A 12,201-nucleotide genomic window follows, 5' to 3' on the forward strand; every position below is an offset into this window, starting at 1 on the left:
AACTAACATTTCAGTATGAGCTGTGAGACGGCGAGAGCATCACGATCTCTAGCTTGAGCAGTTTTAAGTGTCATCATCTCTGCTTGAGACTGAAGCATTGCTCTGAATATTCATGTCTGGTGGGGGTGGAAAGATAACAGAGGGAACAGTTGGATTCCCTAAAGCTAAGAGGAGTTATTAAGCCATGTCTTTAGCACGACGATTGGAAAGACGAGAGCGGGATCCTACCAGAGGGCTTCAAGTATCCACTTGTCTGATATACATGACATTCACATAGCAGACAGAAGGCATCTTCAACCTTCAACTTACTGTTCTGTTTAGACATTGCTGTCAGTAATTTGTATGGTTTCTCAAAGTTCTTAGACCATAATTTTGACATTAAAGTGCTATTTTATTGCTGTTTGAAGCTATGAGAATTGAGGTGATGTGAAATGTATAGGAGAAAATGAAAGTTTTTTTTTGAATGCAAACGTATTGTAAGAGGTTTACAAAACAAAATCAGGAAATAGCACAATACTTTGATTATTATAAATGCAATTACTGTTTATGAATTCTGTTCTTGGCTTAAATTTGTGTTGAATCTTTTGTTTATAATAGATGCATGGTTTGTAACAATGTCAAATTAGGATTGAATAAAATAAACAACTTGGTAATGAACATTGACTTATTTCCCCTCTAAATGGTTTACATTTCATTGATGTAAATATACGATTGTTTTAAAGATTTCAAAGTGAAAATACTGTTAACAAATACTAAGGTGGAAATACATTTTGTTGTCATCATCCAGTCGAGTAGAGTTGAGTCGAGTCTTGTCCTGGTTTGTTCTGTCCAGCCCTGATCCCTGCCAGCCTTTCCAGTCAAGTTTGTTTGTTTGTTTATTTGTTTTGTTAATGTTTCTCCCCTCGGGGTTGTTTTTGTTGCCTTTTGTTTTGTTTTAATAATGAATAAAAACCCATAATTTTCATGCACTTGAGTTTTCACTGCTTTCCCCACCCTCCATCTTTGACAAATAGTACTCCTACTTCTACTGAAGCACACGGTTGTACAAAGATTAAATAAGTAAAGAAAGAAACAAACAAATAAAAAATACCCCCCAAATGAAGCCACATAAACATTTTTAAATGTGATAAGATTTGTTTAACTAGCACCAAAGTATCAATCAAAATGATCCAGCCTACAAGAATGATAACTGAAGGATCATGTGCCACTGAGAACTGGAATAACACTGAAAATTTAGCTTTACCATCATAAAAATAAATTAGATTTTAAAATTATTTAATATTTTACAATTTTACTGTTTTTATTTAGGACAGTTGATCAAATAAATGTAACCTCAATGAGCACGAGAGACTTCAGAAGCATAAGAAAATCCTGTAGACCACAAACTTTTAAACACTACTGTATAAAAGTATTTAAAAAATATCTTAATATATCTCCAAACCTCCCAATCCCCCGAAACCTTGAAAGAGTGTTTTGTAGCACTCACCTCCGATCAGCATGGTGCAGATAGAGAAGATCTTCTCTGAGTCGGTATTGGCTGAGACGTTGCCAAAGCCCACGCTGGTCAGACTGCTCAAAGCGAAGTACAGCGATGTCACATATGAGCTGCGGATGGAGGGTCCTCCTCCCAGAACGGCTCCAGTCTGTCCAGCGTTTGAAGGGGCCGCTGGCGCTGTGCCTGTGGAGTTCAGCTGGCTGGAGTTCCACACCGGCTCATGAGCCACCAGATCAGAGCCGTTCCACTGGCTGGAATTAACCACCAGGCCGTCCAGGATGGTGGGGCGCAGAGAGTCAGGAATGAGGGATGCGAGAGGTGACAGGAAGTATGGAGTGCCCAAACGTTTGCCCAGCTCATGCAACCAGCCTACGAGAAAGAGAAGGCAATGTTACATTAAGGCAAGGAAAAAAATAAATAAAAGCATGCCTTTCAAGCTGATGGATTAAATTCATTCAATCCTTCATTTTCTTTTCGGCTTACTCCCTTTATTAATCTTGGCACGCCACAGCGGAATGAACCGCCAACTTATCCAGCATATGTTTTTAAGCAGCGAATGCCCTTTCAGCTGCAACCTAGCACTGGGAAAAATCCATACACACTCATTCACACACATTCACTACGCACAATTTGGCTTATTCAATTCACCTATACCACATGTTTTTAGGCTCGTGGGGGAAACCGAAGCACCTGGAGGAAACCCACGCAACCATGGGGAGAACATGCAAACTCCACACAGAAATGCCAACTGACCCAGGCGAGGCTCGAACCAGTGACCATCTTGCTGTTAGGTGATTGTACTACCCACTGCGCCATCGTGCTGCTATGGATTAAATTAAAAATTGGAAATGTTTTTTATATGTTTTCTAAAATGTTGAATATGTAAATGAGATATTATTGTATTAAATATGTGCTTATTTGCATATATTTCTAGCACAGACATTTGAAAAAAAAAGTAAGCCGGCTTAATTAAAAAAATTTTTTGACACATTAAAGCCAAAGGTTTTTACAGAGGGGATTATTGGAATCTTGTTTTATAACATCAATTAGAAAATACTGTGAACAGTAAAGAAAAAATAAACATATATGACCACATCCCTCTGGAAATCCATCAGAATACAGATTTGAATAAAACTGTGATGCTTGGTGTATGTCAGTGCTGTTAAAGTGTGTGTGTGTGTGTATAATATAATCCATGCTGCTTTAAGAGCTTGAACATTTAAAGTGCAAGACAACAAAACTGTGGCACATGCTTAAACTAAATATAATGTTATAATTCGATCAATAAAAAAAATAGAATAACAAAGAAATACATACAATTAAATTAAAATTATAAAAAGTAAAATCAATAAATTAAAACCACATGAATAAGTACAAAAAAAGAAAGGAAATCATGAAAAAACCCTAACACATCATACTTTTAGTTTGGAGACTGTTATTTTTTCATGGTTTTATTTAAACTAATTAAATTGTCTTCAATGTTTTTAAATGTTTTAATTCACCATAATAACAGTTGTCAGTTAATACATTAATAATGATGATGATAATAATAATAATAATAATAATAATAGTAATAATAATAATAATAATAATAATTATGACCATAATATCATTAATGATAATGACCATATTATTATTATTATTATTATTATTATGGCCATAATTATTAATAATAGTATGGTCATATTCATTAATAATAATTATGACCATAATATTATTCATAATAATGACCATATTATTATTATTATTATTATTATTATTATTATTATTATTATTATTATTATTATTATTATTATTATCCAAAATAAAAAGTCAGTGATTACATGGCCCCTGTTAGATGTCGTATGTGTCTTTCAGAAATGGAGACTGGAGAAATGGTTGCTGTCCATGGTGCTGAACCCGATGCATTTCATACATCAGTCAGTTTGCAGCAGGCTGAACCTCTACTTTACACTCTACTTTTGCTCCCTGTAGGACTGATTGTGTAAAATTTCTTCATCTCACTCTTCCCTGCCCCGGCTTGTTTGTCTGTAAGCTTGCAGTTTTAAGGCAGTGCAGGCACCACATGTGGCAGTAGAAGTGATGTTTGTGAGAGAACCAGACAAACTGACAGGGGAGATGGAAATAAATGAAAGGTCACTAAAGGTATGGTGGAGAATGAGGGAGAAGTACCACCAGAGTAAACACAATCACACATAAGAAAAGCCCCTTCACAAACACACAAACAGACAGACATTCACACAGCAACCAGCTCCAGTTTACTAGACCTTTCTCTTGCCCACATACACCAGTAAGCCAGGTCATTCAATTGCCAACAGTTAGGTCAAATAAAAATATTTACACTGAGAGAGACTTGATAATAATATTGCATTCGAATTGCACAAGGTTGCCTCAATGTACAGTATCCCCCAGTGTCAGTTTTATCATAATTGCTTTAATACTTCATATACGTACACAATAGTTGTGGCTTTTATACTATTTGACTTTTATAATAGTTGTGGCTTGTAGAGTATGGCTTTCTGTACTAATGGTTTAAGCTGGCAGGAGTGATGTGTGTTTTATGAGCCTACATAGTGAACATTTTTAAATAACTAGATCTTATTTTGAACTATTTTATTTTAATAATGTTCATTACACTGTTAATTTTTATTTCATAATTAATGTCTTAATTGATTCTTCACAGTCTTGAATAAATCTTTTATATAATAGCACACTTAAGTTACACTTAACAAACAACTTTAGTACAACCTCAAATCAGAAAAATTGACACGCAAATGAAAAAGAAGAAAGAATAAATTTCTTTTGACTTGTATATCATTGCAGACAATACAACAGCACATGTGTTCCTCATGACTTTTATTATTATTTTTTAAATAAACATGTCTTCCAATTTTGGTTCTTGCAAAACATTTTTAAAAAGTTGGAACAGTAAAGCATTTACCATTTTGTAATGTTACCATTCCATTTTACAACACACTAAAGACACCAAATGGTGTTTCAGGTCTAATTTTGTCCCATTCTTTCAGCAAAAAAGACTTTCTTAAGGAGGGCAACAGTACAGCATCTTCATTATCGCATTTTAAGCTTCAAAATGCGCCACAGATTCTCTATTACAGACATGTCAGAACTGCAGGAAGGCCAAGTCTTTGTTGTCACATTTTGAGCTTCAAAATGTGCCACAAACCCTCTATTGGAAACAAGTCGGGACTACAGGCAGGCCAGTTTTCATTGTCACATTTTGACACATTTTAACTCTTAACCACGAACTTGAGTACAACCCCAAATCAGAAAAAGTTGAGATAGTATGGAAAACATAACTAAAAAAGAAAGAAGTGACAGCACATTATTTAATGTGTTCCTCATTACTTTTATAATTACTTTTTTAAATAAACAGGTCTTCCAATTCTGGTTCTTGCAAAACATTTTTAAAAAGTTGGAACAGCAAAGCATTTACCATTTTGTAATGTTGCCATTCCATTTTACAACACATTGAATACACCAAATGGTGAAGTGTTTCAAGTCTAATTTTGTCCCATTCTTCCTGCAAACAAGTCTTTCTTGCAGGCAGGCAGGGCAGTCTTCATTGTCGCATTTTGAGCTTCAAACTGCGCCACATATTCTCTATTGAAGACAGGTCGGGAGTGCAGGCTGGTCAGTCAAGTACCTGTATCCTCTTCCTTCACTGTCAGGACATTGTAATGAGTGCAGAGAGTGGTTTAAAATGGCTCCTGTTCCAACTTTTTTTAGAATGCGTTGCAGGTCAGAATAACAGGAAAGCATGTACTGTATTTTTCCTAATGAAATAAAGTTAATCAGAAAAAGCATTAAACATTTTGTGTTCATATTATCTGCAATGAAATACAAGTCAAAGTACATTTGCAAATCATTACTTTCTTTCTGTCTTTGCGTTTTCCATACTGTGTCAACCTTTTCTGATTTGGGGTTGTACAATTTATATTACTGTACATTCATAAACTTACTTTCAAGCATGTACACTGTGCAAGACTGTGCAAAGCTTCCTCCAGACACAGATTTGTGCCAGCTTTTCTGTCATGTTACTTGTATAGAGTAAAAAAATGTGTTTTTGACATTTCAATTGCACATGATGACAGAGTGTATAATTATTTGTGAAAAACAGCCATCAACGAGTGCTTGACAAGCTAACGGCCTCCAGAATGAATAGTCCAAATCTAATACATGCAAAGAGCATTGCAGAAGATTAATTTATACCAGTAAAGCCTCTGATGGAGTGGCCTAAAGATATATGTTACATATCCTGCTATTTATTAAAGATGAAAATCTTCCTAGAAAATCGCTGATAAACGAAAAAAAAGTGTCCAAACCACAAGCCCAAAGGTTACCCTAGACTGTAAATTACTGCATGTGTTAAAAAGAGCTAGTACACATGGGAGCATACTGGTCTAGAATATCTGATGTATCTAATGTTGGCAACATGTCTGCACATTATTTATTTATGGCGTGGAAAGCCCATGGGTGATGGTATAGGTGACAGCGGTAAAGATTGCTCTTTGGGGAGATATAAGAGTCATAAAGAGATTAGATTGCGTCAAGATGGTGTTAGGGAGAGTTATGGGTTAAATAAAGGGAGATGAACTGGGAAGTTCAAGTAGAAATGGAGAACATCGGTGTTGGTTGAGGAAAGAGGATGAAGAAGAGGATATTGAAAATGCTTGAGATGATGAGATTGAAAGGATGATGTATTTTAGGGCTCCAGAGCTGTGACACCAGTGCAACAAAGATCCATTGGGTTGCATCACATGTATAATATTAATAACAGTATGTTTTGTATATGTATTGTATATAATGCAAATGTATAAACAAATTAGCAATAATATATATATTATATATATATATATATATATATATATATATATATATATATATATATATATATATATATATATATATATGTATTAGAAAATTAAAAGTATATTGAACTTGAGATTGTAAAAATAGCAACCTAATTTTTTATACATTGACCATAATAAGGACATCTGTAATGCCTCACTAAGCCAAAGTAGCCTAAGGTTTTTATGGTATTTGTTAGGTAAAAGACAGTAACCTAAAAACATTTAGCATAAATCAAGGTGTTACATGTCATGAATTTAGTTATTTATGCTATTTTGTTGCCGTCTTTTTTTTTGAGTGAGTAGACTCCTTCGCACATGTGGATCATTTACCGCCGGCGTTATAAGAGCTCATGCTGCAGAACTTCAGTGAAGGAGATTTGAGCGGCCATCCAGACGCAGAGTTGTGCCCCATTCTGTGTTCAGACTTAGTTTAGTTTGTGTTTTCTCCCAACCCTTGGTATACTTTGGGGTGATCTGTTAATAAAACCCCTAGACCGATCCATTTGTGTTTTCCCTCATTTGATGTTGTGACCATGGTTGTTACATTAATTGGAGGCTCACCCAAAAGGTTTCGATTATGCTTTTAAGCTGTTCAATGTTGGAGGAAAGTAGTGTGGCCTCCCCGTTCATTTTGTGATTCGTCTGGGTATACTTTTGTGTGAGTGAACGCTTGCATCCCATGTGTGGATATTTACCCTATTTAATTTAGTGACCAGGTAGGTTATGGATCTGCCACTTTGTTATTTTGCCTTTCTTATTTTTGTGGTTATTATTTTACAGTTTAATGCAGCCTTTAACTTTTGTTAAAGTACTTAAAAGTAATAAAAGTAAAAATATGTTTATATATGTATGTATGTATGTGTAACGAAGGGTCTGACACAGAGGGATCCATTTGCAGTATATTTATTAAACAGAGTTTAATAACAATAAGCACACAGATGTTAAGCGTGTGCGAACTCACATCAAACACAGTAGTATCTAGTCGAAGAGCTGGCGGCAGGCAAACACAAGGTGAGTATTCAGGGATGGGTCAAAGGCAGGCGGCGAGGATCAAAGTCGGTATTCAGGCTACAGTTCAGGGCAGGCGGTAGGCAAGACAAGGTCGAGATACAGTCCAAAGTTATCAACGGGAAAGCAGGCAAGGATCAGAAACGCTCAGTAGTGTTAGCCGGGGCAGAACAAGACTTTGCACTGAAGCTGTGTGTGTGTGTGCTGCTTATATGTGTGTGCTGGGTGATTGGGAGATGTGCTGCAGGTGTGAGTGCCAATCAGTTAGTGGGAACGAGGTAATGTCAATAGTCCGGGGATGATGACCTCTGGTGGCCTGCGAGGGGAATGACTGGGACCAAGTCGGAGATAGTATGTACTGTATATATATATATATATATATATATATATATATATATATATATATATATATATATATATATATATATATATATATATATATATATATATATATATATATTTATATACACAGAACAGGGGTGCTAATAATTCAGTAATTCTAACATCAACTGTATGTATATATATAGCGGAGAGAAGATTCTTCAACACTTTTTTAACCATAACAGTTTTAACAACTCATTTCTAATAACTGATTTATTTTATCTTTGCCATGATGGCAGTAAACAATATTTGACTAGATATTTTTCAAGACACTTCTATACAGCTTAAAGTGACATTTAAAGACTTGACTAGGTTAATTAGGTTAACTAGGTGGGTTAGGGTAATAAGGTAAATTACTGTATAATGATGGTTTGTTCTGTAGACTACCGAGAAAACAATTAGCTTAAAGGGGCTAAATTTTGTATTTAAAATGTTAATTGAATAAAAAAAATAATTAACTTATTTCAGCTAAGTTTCAGCTAACTAAAATGTACAGACATATTTTAAATAAGCCTTAAAACTACTAATGAAAGCAGTACTAACTAATAAACACAATAGTTGTTTGGTATACTAGTTACAGTTTGTGATATTAAAATAGCCCTGATTTAAATACTAAAACTGATATAGCCTAATAACAAAAAAGAAATTCTACATTAGGTCTACATTAATAAAATCAGATATGAATAGCTTACGATTCTGCCACAATACCATGTTTAGTAATTCTACAATAAATCCATGGTAAAAGTTTATCTGGTTTTCTGTGTTAGTGCTGAAGTATTTGAAGGCATCTGTGGTTTGTATTTGACAACGAACAAACACATATAACTGGATGTTTAACAATGGACATGTGCTAGAGATTGGTCAATAAGTAAACACACTTGCTCTAAGCCTGCACTACCACTGTTTCATTCCACGTTTGGCATTTGTTATTTCTAATACACAACAGAAATGGTAACACTAACAATCTCACACCAACAAGAAAGAAAAGGTCACATTTATAGCTTCAAATCTGGAACCCTGTATTTCTAATAGTGGGGGATCACTATTCTCCTGAAAACCACATGAGAAAAAAATCAAGAGGTTTGATTGATTTGATGCTGGGATTTTTGGAGCCAATCTAAAAATCCTCTTAAGGTCCGCTGGGCAGCAAGCCATTAAAAAGAGCAGCGTTCTGCTGAGACCAGGGCAGTGAAGTGAGCCATATGAAGAGAAAAAAGAGAGATGGAAACACAGAGCAACCAGGGCTCAATCAGCTCCTGGAGGAACCTTCAGAGAAACCTTTCATCACTGCTACAGCACAGGTCCTGTCCTTTTATATCCTTTCATTTCCACATTTCCAACACAGATTGACAGCACTGCTCTAGGAATCTCAATATTTCATTTTATCAATAACCCTGTCTCAAATAAAAAAACAGTAAGTCTGAATCTGGTTCTCACCACATATCAAACAACCTGTTGAAGAAGTTTCTTTCTTTTCTTCTTTTTATTTGACAAAAAATAAGGGTAAAAAATACTTTAAAAAATTAATTATTAACATACAATCACCGGCCACTTTATTAGGGACACCTTACTAGTACTGGGATGGTCCATCTTTTGCCAAATTCTGCCAATTCAAACCAGTCTGGCCATTCTCCTCTGACCTCTGTCATCAACAAGGCATTTGTGCCCACAAAACTGCCACTTACTGGAAATTTTCTCTTTTTTGAATCATTCTCTACAAACACTAGAGATGGTTGTGGGTAAAAAATCCCAGTAGATCAGCAGTTTCTGAAATATTCAGACCAGCCCATCTGGCACCAACAACCATGCCACGTTCAAAGTCACTTAAATATTCTTTCTTTCCCATTCAGAAGCGCGGTTTGAACTGCAGAAGATCATCTTGACTATGTCTACATGCCTAAATGTATTGAGTTGCTGCCAAATGATTGGCTGATTAGAAATTTGCGTTTACGAGCAGTTGGACAGGTGTACCTAATAAAGTGGCCGGTGAGTGTATACAGTATATAATATAATATAATATAATATAATATAATATAATATAATATAATATAATATAATATAATATAATATAATATATTAATTGTTTAGTAATAAAAAATACACTGAATTTGTTAATGATAACACTATAAAGTTTTTAAAACAAAACTTATTTGCATTGTAGTTTTTGATGTGAAGTTCAGATTATAATACTCCTAGGAACATGTACACTATAACACTACATTAAAAAAATGAACACAAATACAATCACAAATAACCATTGAAACATGTTGTAAAATCCATCAATGTACTATTCTGCTTAAGAGCCAGATTTAGATTTTGAACTAAAACTAATCACATTTGGAATAATTTTAATATTCAATGCCCCAGCATATTTAAAAGAGCAAAGTACATTTTCAAGCTCAACATTCACCATTTGAAAGACGATTAGTTTAACATTCGAGTCTCATTAAACATTGGATGTGTCTAGTAATTCAGAACTAAAAATATTCCATGTGATGTGCAGAAAGCTACACAGTTTCACTTCCACTAGCAAAACTAGACGTGTTGAGACAGCCCGTATGCTTAATATTTAATGGCTGGGCAAAGTAAACCTGGGCAAGAGGGAATGGTGGGTGATACTTTGGCAGAGACTGTACTGTATATTAGAGTAGTATTCTCACTTTTTCAAGAGAACATGTGGATGTAATTTAAACAACTGGGCAGTAGCCAGTCTGAAGCAGTGGCCAGTTAGAGCTTAGATGTGCCCAAGGTTACTATACTGATGCTGGGGCCAGTTGCTTTCATTAGACATGACAGATGGTGTTAGACTGTGGCCATATTGGAGACAATTTTAGATGAATAATTGCATAAATATTATGTGCAAATACATATTTAAATCAATATAATCCAACCCATATTTTGCAGAATCTCTGGTACATGGTAACTATGCCAAATGATAGACAATGCCTGGATCTCACTAAATAACTGTGATTTGGCTAAGTTTGACTACTGTATAAATATATGCTCATACACATATGAAATATTAGTGCTCTCTGCTCAGCATAAATGAGTCCACCCCGTTTTTAATACCAACTTTTTGGCCTTAACTCTAAGCAGTATGTGTGGAGAAAACCATCCACTTCTCATCACCTATAAAATAACGAAGAAGTAGCTTCACAACAACTCAGTAACTGTTCTTGAATGGTCCAGCCTAAGCCCTGACTTAAACCCAATTGAGCATCTCTGGAGAGACACAAAAATTGCCTGTCCACCAAGGTTTTCCATCCAACCTTACAGAACTAGAGAGGAGGATTGGGCAGAGGATCTTCAAATCCAGACGTGAAAAAACTTGTTGCATCTTTCCCCAAAAGACTCATGGCTGCATTAGATCAAAAAGTTGCTTATACTAAATACTGGGCAAAGGATCTGAATGCTTAGGACCATGTGATAATTCAGTTTTTATTTTTTAATAAATCTGCAAAAATGATAACAATTGTTTTCTGTCAATATGGGGTGCTGTGTGTACATTAATGAGGAAATAATTGTTTGCTTGAATGATTTTAGCAAATGGCTGCACTCTTAAAAAAAGAGTGAGAAATTGAAGGGGGTCTGAATACTTTCCATACCCACTCCACTGTAGGTTAATTAAGCAGGTCATTGGACAACTGTGTTTATTTCTGTAGCTAAAAAAAAAAAAATGTATATATATATATATATATATATATATATATATATATATATATATATATATATATATATATATATAGGGCGAGGCAGTGGATCGCTGGTTCGAACCTCGGCTCGGTGTTTCTGTGTGCATGTTCTCCCTGTCTTCGCGTGGGTTTCCTCCGGGTGCTCCGGTTTCCCCCACAGTCCAAAGACATGCGGTACAGGTGAATTGGGTAGGCTAAATTGTCTGTAGTGTGTGTGTGTGTGTGCGTGTTTGTGTGAATTTGTGTATGGATGTTTCCCAGAGATGGGTTGCGGCTGGAAGGGTATCCGCTGCGTATAAAACTTGCTGAATAAGTTGGTGATTCATTCCGCTGTGGCGACCCCGTATTAATAAAGGGACTAAGCCGACAAGAAAATGGATGAATGAATGAATATATATATATATATATATATATATATATATATATATATATATATATATATATATATATATATATATATATATATATATATATATATATATTAATTATATATATAATAGAAATAATAGAAAACATGAGAAATAAGTGTGGGTCAATTAACTAATTGGTGCTAATATTGGCTGACTTATATTCTGGTCAAAATAGTTACTTTGTTTAGCAGACAGTTGAGCATCTCTGAACATTACTCCACAGTGACATGATGGATTAGTGTTTCAGATCGAATCAGTTGAATGAATGAATGAATGAATGATTCAATAACTCACATGTTTTGTTCCCAAATAAATTAGCTTTTTTCTATAAATTAACTATTTAA

General features: G+C 34.9%; 1 protein-coding gene across 12 annotated transcripts in view; it reads right to left on the reverse strand.

The window, feature by feature from the left end:
• kcnh3 (potassium voltage-gated channel, subfamily H (eag-related), member 3) overlaps positions 1 to 12,201 on the reverse strand; it is a 202,250-nt gene that overhangs the window by 45,271 nt on the left and 144,778 nt on the right. For all 12 annotated transcript variants that reach the window (XR_015499468.1, XR_015499469.1, XR_015499465.1 and 9 more), the window contains exon 8: positions 1,487 to 1,864. Coding sequence is in view for 3 of the 12 variants with exons in the window: in XM_087267914.1 (XP_087124040.1) it covers positions 1,487 to 1,864 (378 nt within the window). In the remaining 9 variants the exon portion in view is untranslated. The remainder of the gene's footprint in view (positions 1 to 1,486; positions 1,865 to 12,201) is intronic.

The sequence above is a fragment of the Danio rerio genome, chromosome 9, assembly GCF_052040795.2.
Source record: "Danio rerio strain M-AB ecotype USA chromosome 9, GRCz13ab, whole genome shotgun sequence".
Lineage (NCBI taxonomy): Eukaryota > Metazoa > Chordata > Actinopteri > Cypriniformes > Danionidae > Danio > Danio rerio.